Raw genomic sequence first — 10,437 nt, 5'->3', positions numbered from 1 at the left:
GAAGACAAATGTGCATAACGGGAGGTGAGCCACAATGTACTTACATATAATAAATAAATAAATCTTTAAAAAAAAAAAAAAAAAAAAAAAAAAAAAGGCATGCAACACCACACCTGGCTTGTGATATTCTTTTGAGTTTAGTAACTTATGCTAGTGTATACCGGTCTGAAAAGACATTTTACTGTATGTACAGGTGGTAAGATCAGTAAACCATGTCCCTTCCAGTACTTAGTGTCCAATGCCAGCTCTGTCTTTCTCACCCAGATGGTGATGACTTTAGTGTCACTTCTTCAAAGGAGACATGTAATGCTGAAGACTTTAATATAACATCTCTAAAGTAATAGGATTCTCAGTCTGTGGCCAGCCTTCCTAAGTGCCATTTGGCACCTGCTTTTTAGTAAGGTATATTCAGAGCCAGTGACGGTACTGTGTAAACTCTAGTCCTTTATACTAAGGCTGCTGGCTAACTTGGACAGTTGTCAGCATACAGAAGCAGCATGGTGCTAACTGGCATGGAAGCATAGCTTAAAGTGGCAGGTGACCGTCTAGTCAAAGACATGTTTTTCTCCATTGTCATATTCGAGAATGTCCCTGAGTGTTCACAATTCGTCGTAATTTTCTCAACATGTACTTTTGTTATCACTATCTTAATGTACTTATAAAATCTTTGTTTTAAAATAATTTTAGACCCACAGTGTTACAAAGAATTGTTCAGTCATTTTATCTGCTTGGTCATGGCTGTTGTTAAAGTCAGAGAGTCATAACTGGCACAGTAGGAATGTAGGGCCTGCTTCCATTTGTCCTGTCTTACTGTCCCTGGATTGTGCTGCCTGTAATTGTTGCCATAACTTTAGCCTTTGCTCTTCCCGTCTTCCTCTGCCTTCTGTGGCCCTGACTCTTCTAATTACAGGGCAGTTATCAGTTATTTCCTGGCATGTACTTCAGTTTTGCTTTGAGCTTTTCTCTTAGTTAAACTTTTTGTGTTTGTGTGGTGTGATGCCAGAATGGGGCGTCAGGTTTCCTGTACCTAGATGACAGGTTTTTACAAACCACTGAGGTAGGTCCTAGGAATTAGACAATCAGGAAGAGACAGTGACTGCTGAGTGCCACCTGTGGCTTCTAAATGCGTGACACTAAAGTACTCTGATGTTGCCTCTCCTACATCTTCTGCTTTTCTTACTGAGTTCAATAAAATCTGAACAAGACTGTGAAGTAGATTATAGAAGTGCTAAAGTCTTGCTGTTGTATGATAGTGGATATTTTCTTCTTTTCATCTTTTTCTGTTGCTTGAAGGTGGCAACATGGAAATCAGAAAGCCTATAGGATCATTTACCATTTACACCTTAAGGTTTTTCATTCCAGCATTGGAACAAGAGTGAGAAAGATTTCATTCTACTTGATCACAATTGCCAAGTTCACATCTTCCACAAAGAAATCAACAGCTGATGTTATATAAAATACATTATAAGGTTTTGAATATTTCTGGAAGTTGATTGCATTCGGCCTTTAGATTAGAATCTTTCACAGTGTTTTTCATAAGACCGTGCTCCACTCCTTTAATTAGTACTCAAAAAAGCATCATTGCCTATGCAGAAGGTAGCCCTGGCTTTTCTGATAGACTGAGTGTTGACTCCACCCACTCACCTTTTTCTTCTTTCATTGTCTTTAAAATGGAACTCATAGTTGATCCTCCTGAAGAATTGGGAGCAAGTATCTCTGTCACTTCAGATGAGCTAGAAAAATTGCTCTACAAACCACAAGAAGGAGAATGGGGCCAGAGGTCAAGAGATGAGGAGTGTGAGCGGATCATCAGTGGCATAGACCAGCTTTTAAACCTTGGTGAGCTTCCTCAGGCTGAAAACCTGAGTTTAAGTTTTTCGCAAAAGAATTAATTGAGGTTACGTTCTTTACTTAATTCCTCTTGGTTTGTTATATTAAGTGGAGCCTTCTCTTTGGAAGAGTTTTTGTAGCTAAATAATCACCTATAGGTGAGGAGCTTACTGTTTAATACCTTAGAGTTTTCTTTTCTCTTACAGATATAGCAGCAGCATTTGCAGGCCCGGTGGATCTGTGCACGTATCCCAAGTACTGCACAGTAGTAGCTTATCCAACTGATCTCTACACAATTCGAATGAGGCTTGTTAATCGATTTTACAGGTTTGTCAGGGAAACCCTTTCAATAATACCACAGAGAGCTCTGAGGCCACAGACACTAGCGTAAGAACATATACAAGTTGCTGATAATTACTGTGTGAGCTTTGGATGCTGGTGAATATAATTTCCTGTCTAGTGGTGCTGGTTACAAGTCTTTGAGTAGGTGTGGGTAGTCAGGCATAAGGTGACACACCAGGCTTTGTTCCTGTGTGTGTGTATGCACTAGGAAAAGATTAAATTAATACTGTTATTTTTGTGTGTGACATTCTTCTTTTATGCATAAGTTATTAGAACTTTATTTTTTTTCCCCCAAGGCAGGGTTTTTCTGTGTAGCCCTGACTGTCCTGGAACTCATTTTGCAGACCAGGCTGGCCTCGAACTAAGAAATCTGCCTGCCTCTGCCTCCCAAGTGCTGGGATTAAAGGCGTGTGCAACCATGCCCAGCAGAACTTTACTTAAGCTTCTTTTTTATTTATGTGTCTATGTGTATGCAGGTTCTAAGAGGGATTTTCTTTCCCCTCCTGGAAGGGACTTAGAGGTGGTGTGGTGTGGTTATCCTCCACGTGGGTCCTGCAACTGGACTCCTGCAAGAGCAACAAGTGCTCTTAACCATTGAACTTTCTAGTTTCATTACAACTTTATTATTAATCAGGGATGAAAAGTGGAAAAAACTTATGAGACAATATATTCTATTTTTATGGTACTGTTCACACACATACACACACACACACACACACACACACACTTCTTTGTGGTATAAATGCCTTTTTTTGAAATAAAAGAAATGTGATCCAAAATCCTTAATGCTTGTCTTGAGGTGTAGCCAAAATTGGGATGGTTAGAATCTTGTCCCCTTTCTTTGATTGAAAATCTTAGCTGCTACATTTAAAAGTAGATTTCATGAGTAAATAATTGTACCTGCTCTTTTGCGTAAAGATTACTTCCTAGATATATCAGCTTTTTGTTGTTGGCTTCTACATCATCAGTAATTTTAAAAATCTCTTATTTGTAATGATTTTTATAGTAATTGAAGGTATTTCAGTTTTTATAATTCCATTACTTGTTGAAATTACTATTCTACATTATTACTATTCCACAGTTACAGTGTATATATCTAGTCATATGTGTGTTTGAATTAGAAACCTATTTGTAGTAAAACTGACTCAAAGTTGACATTGATTATTTGTTCTTTAGTGCGGAGTGGGTGGGTTGTCATCTGGGTTGAGCATGGGAAGACTGTCCCATATGTTTCTGTGATCCATTCTCCTACTTCCTCGATACTGGGTCTCTCATGGATATGAGTCAGCTTCGTAGTGAGCTCTCAGGATGTCTGTCTTTTGCCTCAGTGCTGGAGTTACAGGCAATTGTAGCTGTGCTTACCTTATGTTTTTACATGAGTGTTGTAGATCTAATCAGGACTTCATGATTGCACAGCAAGAAGCAATTGTATGTACTGAGCCATTTTCCCCACCCCACTGTTGAATTCTAACAACTTCAAAAGGCACTGATAGGCATGGTAGAAAAAAAGAAAGGTTGTTTGTTGGGGAGGTGGAGTGTGTGCACAAGCATGTGTACATAAGTGTGTGTATGATGTAGGTAGTTTACTTAAATTAGTTTTTGCGATTCATTGTCCAATGTAAGTTCTAGTGATAACATTAGATTATTTATTACAACCTTGTACTAATAATGTCTTGAAGAAGGTATGCTGTCACTCACTGAATAGGCTCACATTGCTGATTTTGGTTATTCTCATTTTTTAAGTAATAAGTTATTTTTCTGTTTAAGGCGGTTATCTGCATTAATTTGGGAAGTCCGATATATAGAGCATAATGCAAGAACATTTAATGAACCGGAAAGTGTAATTGCAAGATCAGCTAAAAAAATAACTGACCAGCTTCTGAAGTTTATCAAGTAAGTGACCTAATGCATGGTACAAATGTGGTTGACATTGTGATTTAATAGCTGTACAACTTCCCATTTTTACTTCCTGAATTCTTCCCGTTTTACTTGAAGCAGCGTCTCTTTCCATACTTGTCATGATAACCTCATTAAAGGAATGTGACCACTCGAGTTTTGTTTTTCAGTTCTTTAGTACATGTCTGAGCATTTTGCCTGCTTTGTATGTATGTGTACTTGCTTGCTTGCCAAGTGCCCATGGAGACGAGAAGAGTGTGTTGGTTTCTGAGACTAGAGTTAAATAAAGATAATCATTTCCCAGATCCTCAGGAAAAAGAATCAGTGCTCTTACCCACTGAGCCATCTCTTTGTCCACCAACTTTTAATTGATTCTTTGAGTTCCCATCATGCACTCCAGTCTACTCCTCTCTGTCCCCTGTCTCCACCCCCTGCCCCACACATCTTCCCTGGCAGTGAGCCATTGGTCTGGGTACAGGTTGCTGGCTTCTGCCACAGCATGAACACTGGCTCTTCACTGGATCGCCTCATTTCTCCTATGGTCAGCAGGACCATCCCTTTCACATGCTCTAGCAGGCCACAGATGATGTACATTTTGGGGTGGGCCAACTCTAAGCCCCGGATCTCTGCCTGGGTGGTAGCTGAGTTGGTCAGCTGATCATCTCTTCTTTCCTAACTTATATTTTTAAAAATTTAAAGCAAAGCATTTAAATTAATTTTATGTATATAGTGTTTTATTTGCATATATTATGCACCGTGTATACTTGGTGTCTAGTGAGGCCAGCAGAGGGATATTATTGGATCCCTTGGATTGGGAGTTAGAAAATGTTGTGAGCCCACTATATGGGTGCTGGGAATTGAATCCAGTTCCTCTGCAAGAGCAGTGAGTACTCTTAACCAAGGAGCCATCTCTCCAGCAAGCCTGAGTTAATGTATATGACTCTGCCTATTCTGTCATGTCTGTGTTGGACGTCCTCAGCACCTCTCCTTTGCATACTTGTTGACATGGTGAGGGTTTGCTTTGTTTTCTTGCTTCTATCTTAAATTTCCTCTTTTTCTAGGTATTTGCTGTATCAGTGTTACTATGGCAATACCTAGGAAAAGCTGTGTGTGTCCAGCCTAGAGAGGCTGCTTAGTGTGTCATTGTTTCTGTATTATCAACTTGACTTTGGACATATTTCTAAATTGTCATTATTCTAAACTAGAATACTAATATATTCTTATATTCACAGAAGAGTGGTTAAAATCTTGTCTTTTTTTTTTTTTTTTTTTTTTTGATGAAGTTGGGTGTGCCTAGACTGGGGAGCTATTTGTATTTTAATGTGAAGTAATGCTTGACAGGACTAGCAATTCTTATGATTAATTGTGAAAAATGTAACTTTTAGGAATCAAGATTGTACAAATATATCGGAACTATGTAACACTTCTGACAATGATGACGACGACAGTGCTGATGATTTGGTATGAAGTTTAACTTTATAGTGGCATGTAGATCTCAAACACTGATTTAAAAATGGGAGTAGAAAAATGTAGGTCATCCATCATAGTATATTCCAGTTTGCTATGAAGGTAGGAATTGATAAAAATTTTTCATGGTTAAGCAATGTCTCGACACACATTTGCTCTGACGATGGTCTATGGTGAGACCTCCACAGTAAGGTTCTCTGATTTATCCTAGGATGACAGTGATCTTCCTAAAACATCTTCTGGAAGAAGGAAGGTAAGCTGCTCTGCATGGCTAACTTTGGCTTCTGTGTTCTCTGTTCAAAACCAATTTTTCATCTGGATTACAGTTTCTAGCCTTGAGAAGTTACATGACGATTCTGGGTATTTTAGTTTGGTTTATAAGAGAAATAGAAATCACTAAGTTCTGGTTCTTCAGAAATGTTTAGTTGATAGTTGCTGTTGTAATGGAGCTCTCACAGTAAGAGTAAAATTACGGACACCCATCTTCAAACAAGTAGGGCAGAACATGACCTTCAGGGCATTGACCGGTCTTGTGCAACAGAGCACGAAACCCAAGCATTGTGTGTAACTGTAAGGTAGGGCAGCAGCTGTCACCGCAGTGAGTGAATTCACCACAGTGGGTGAGCATGGCTCGAAGGCCGGATGAGGCAGTCCTCATGGCTGTTTGTCAGTGAAGGGAATGCTGGGCTAGTGAGAGCGTTTCTCAGGTGGTGTGACGTCCAGGCTCAGAGAGGGCTCCTCTTGGAACAGTGAAGAAAAATGGTGAGATCTTTTCAGGGGAATGTTAAGTAGGATTTGGTAATGGAACTATTTATTTATTTATAATAGAGATTTGTTGAAAAGATGAGGCTTTATGGGAGAAGGGTCACAACATGGAACTACACTTAGGAAACTGAGAGCTCTAATGTTACTGTCACCAGAAGCTTCAGTACTAGGACTGTAAATTAATGAGTAGGCTGTTCATAACAGGATGGGTAAACATTATAGCACACATCATTCCGAAGTTCACCTAGATGCTCCTTACATTTAGAGTTAAAAAAAAAATCAAGTATCTGGATCTGGTGGCACACACTTTTTATTTTTAGTCTCAGTACTTAGGAGGCAGAGGTAGGCAGATCTCTGTTAGGCCAACCTGATTTACATATGTAGTTCCAGGCCAGCCAGGAGTATATCATAAGAATCTCAAAAACCAAATCAAGCAACCAAACAAATCAAATACCTAATCTCTTATACAGTGATTGTTCTAATTAACATCAAAGAGTTTGACATGCATTTATGTTGTCTGATTTTCCATTTTCATGTTGCTTCATTTCCAATAGAACTGCCACAGGTTTCCCCCTGTCTATTCCTTTGCTATGTCACCTGTTGCCATTGACATAGTTGACTCTACTAGTCAGATGTGCATGTGGATCAAGCAGCAGTGTGCTATGACTCTCCCTAAAGTGATGCTGATTCCATGATAGGATCTCCAAGGAGGGAGAGAGCTCTTGCCTTCCCCACATTGTAAACCCCTCTCCCAGCACACACTTGCTGTATACTTTGACTCAGACCACGTGACAGCTTTTGCAGTCTCTGACACACTTCGGTGTCTTTTTTGTGGTTACATTTTATAGCTAATGCCAACATTTGAGGCATTGCCTGGGTGCCCTTACCTTTAATTGCTGTCTACAGTGGACTTTTCCCATGTGAGGAAGCTGTGGTACTAGGCAGTTTTCTACTCCATTGCCAGTTTCTATGAACAGGATGTACAGATGTGAGACTCGGCAGAATTGCTTGTTAGATAGCGCTTGCTGCTGCTCATGGCATCTGGCTTCTTATAACTTATCTTGATATAATTTCCATTTTATAAAAGTGCATGTCGAACATCGTAAGACATGACTGGATTTATAGAAATCATCTTTTTTCGAGATAAGATAACAAGGTGAAAACTGCTACAACTTATGTACAATAGAGGAAACAGAAGAGCCCAAATCTTTTTTTTTTTTCTTTTTTTCTTTAAAACCATTTTCATACACCATAAAGTACATGTCCTCTCTCCATTTCCTACCTAGGCTGAAGTAACCTACAGATATGTTTTCAGGTCCACAACTGGAAAAGGAGGAGTAGAGCCAGCGGCTGTATTGAGAGTGACTGGAGGAGACAGTGCAAGGCCCTGCTTATCCTCATCTTCCAGTGCGAGGACTCGGAGCCCTTTAGACAGCCCGTGGACTTGGATGAGTACCCAGTAAGGCTCCTTGCTCTGACTATTGGTGCTTCCTATTGTGGAGAAAACAGTAGGATTGCAGAGTTAGGTTAAACCCTGACGAGTAAGAGGACTAGACTAAGCCTTTACTTATGTTAATGTATTTTCTCTTACCCCACTAGGCTAGTTGTAGTACAGACATAGTAACTCAAGAATTTAGACATGGTTGCACGGTGTAGTGTGAAATAGGAGATACATACATGAGCATTGCTGTAGGCACAGGCATTAATAAAACTAATTTACTGGAGCAGGAGAGGTGGTTCATGGGTAACAGTATTGGCTGCTCTTACAGAAGTTTCTGGCACCCACATTTTATCAGTTTGTGAACATCTATAACTCCATGCAGTCCCAGGGGATGGATCCAGACATGCAGGCATACTCACTCATTTGGAACAGTTAACAAGACTATAACTTAGATAACAAACACGACAGTTGGGTGATGCCCATGACCAAGAACCAAAAACACCACCTGCTATAGCAGTTTTGGGATTACTAATGACTGTAAAGCAGGAAATTAAAATATTCTTGTTTCAGGACTATTAAGAATTGACATTTGATGTTACTTGTGGGGCTGCATAGATGGCTCAGCAGTTAAGAGTGCTAGCACAGGACTAGAGTTTGGTTCCCTGTACCATGTCAGGCAGTTCATAAGTAACTTGTTACTCCAAAGTGGTCTGAAACCCAGTTTGGGCATTGTACACATATCCTAACATATAAATTAAGATAAAGTAAAATCTTAATAATTGATACTTCCTATCTTACTATTCTTTGCTTCCTTTGTAGGTCTTTTTGATATTAATCCTTAAGTCTTTCAGTTCTTTCCCTGTTCTGTCATTTGCAATATCTTAGAGAGCTTATTATGTTTACTTTAAAAACATTTGTGTGTATGGGTATTTTATGTGTGTTTTATTTGCTCCTGTATCTGTGTACCATGTTTGTATTACCCATGAAAGCCAGAAGAGTTGCTGAGTTCCCCTTGATTGTAGGTTACAGATGCTTATGTGCCACTATGGGTGCTAGGACTTGCACGTAACTACTGAGCCGTCTCTCTAGCCCTTTGTGTTTATTTTTTGAGAGCATGAAGTTCATATGTGAAATGTCATTTTTAAAAACAGGATTACCGAGATATTATAGACACGCCAATGGATTTTGGAACAGTAAGGGAAACTCTAGAAGCCGGGAATTATGATAGCCCTGTGGAGTTTTGCAAAGACATTCGATTGATATTTAGCAATGCAAAGGCATATACACCCAACAAAAGATCAAAGGTAGGTAATCTTTTTCTGTGCCTTATTTTAACGAAGTATGTGTGAACTGTGTATTTTTCAAGTTGCCAGTAGCAGATAGAACATGAACAATACCTGAGTAAACTGGATAAACACAAGATGTCTGGGATGAGCAAAGCTGCTGCCGGTGCATATAAGCACTTGTATGTGCATTTCTTTTCTTTTTCTTCTTCTTTCCTTTTTTTTTTTTTTTTTTTGGCTTATTTATTTCATTTATATGAGTACACTGTAGCTGTCTTCAGACACACTAGAGAAGGCATCAGATCCCATTACAAATGGTTGTGAGCCACCATGTGGTTGCTGGGAATTGAACTCAGGACCTCTGGAAGAGCAGCCAGTGCTCTTAACCACTGAGCCATCTCTCCAGCCCGTATGTGCATTTCTTAATACATGTCTATGTACATGATAAGTGTGACCAGAGATACCTGGTGAAATTAGTGAAGTTAAATTTATAGATTAGACATGGTAAGAGATTACTTATATATCTACCAGTAAGTAGAGCAGTTATAGTAATATAATAGATTGCATGAGTATAATCTTCATTGCTGTGAGCTGTGTGATGTAAATATATATGGATGCTGTGGACATAAGACAATCCATTTCCCAAATGGATTGTGGGAGAATAGTATGAGATTAGATCATGCTATTCAGAATTTTAAGTGTAGCCTATTTCTGGAAGTATCCACTAATATTACTGGATATGAGTGAGACCCAGGGTGCTTTTATATAATGTTGAATAGTAACACTGAAAGCCAGCATCCAATCTCATTTTGAATTTCAAGAGGAATGTTTTTTTCTTTTTAGTGTTCTTTATGTATTGTGTGTTCATACATGCCGTTTTCACATTGTCACTTTTAGCATCTTGTTACTTTTTGTTCAAATATGTTGCTAGATTTTCAGTGACAACTAGTGAGGAGACAGAAAGTGATAATGCTCAAGACCATCACATTTCAGATGTAAAGTGGCTCACATAACCCTGTTAACTCAATGACTGACAAGTTTATGAAGTACTAGAAATAGAACTGTTCTGCTTTTCAAAGACAGGCCAGGAAGCGAGCACCTGTGAGTCTTCAGGGCAGACGTGTAGGAGGCTGTGAAGTCTCAGTCCTTCATGTTCTTGTGTTTCTGGGATGGGAGTACCTCCTCATACCCACATGTGACCAACAGTCTCCTGTTGCATTTGTGTGCTGGTTAGCTGTCAAGTCTGGCAGCCTGAGTTTGATTCACAGAAGCCACACAGTGGGAGGAGAGAAGCCAGTTCCTACTGGTTGTCTATCTAGACTTGCTAGCCAGCCAGCCAGCCTGCCTCAGGAATTTGTGTCTCCCTGGCATCAGGAGCTAGTTCTACCATGTCTGCCCCCATGATGTTCTCCT

At 39.5% G+C, this 10,437-nt stretch overlaps 1 protein-coding gene across 4 annotated transcripts in view; it reads left to right on the top strand.

The window, feature by feature from the left end:
• Brwd1 (bromodomain and WD repeat domain containing 1) overlaps positions 1–10,437 on the top strand; it is an 81,225-nt gene that overhangs the window by 53,487 nt on the left and 17,301 nt on the right. For all 4 annotated transcript variants that reach the window (XM_021209809.1, XM_029544589.1, XM_029544588.1 and 1 more), the window contains 7 exons: positions 1,684–1,839; positions 2,037–2,157; positions 3,940–4,065; positions 5,454–5,529; positions 5,747–5,788; positions 7,616–7,759; positions 8,893–9,045. In XM_021209809.1, the coding sequence (XP_021065468.1) occupies positions 1,684–1,839; positions 2,037–2,157; positions 3,940–4,065; positions 5,454–5,529; positions 5,747–5,788; positions 7,616–7,759; positions 8,893–9,045 (818 nt within the window). The remainder of the gene's footprint in view (positions 1–1,683; positions 1,840–2,036; positions 2,158–3,939; positions 4,066–5,453; positions 5,530–5,746; positions 5,789–7,615; positions 7,760–8,892; positions 9,046–10,437) is intronic.

Source organism: Mus pahari, chromosome 12 (genome assembly GCF_900095145.1).
Source record: "Mus pahari chromosome 12, PAHARI_EIJ_v1.1, whole genome shotgun sequence".
Lineage (NCBI taxonomy): Eukaryota > Metazoa > Chordata > Mammalia > Rodentia > Muridae > Mus > Mus pahari.
Note: the sequence above shows the minus strand (reverse complement) of the source record. Positions and strands in the feature narration are given on the sequence as shown.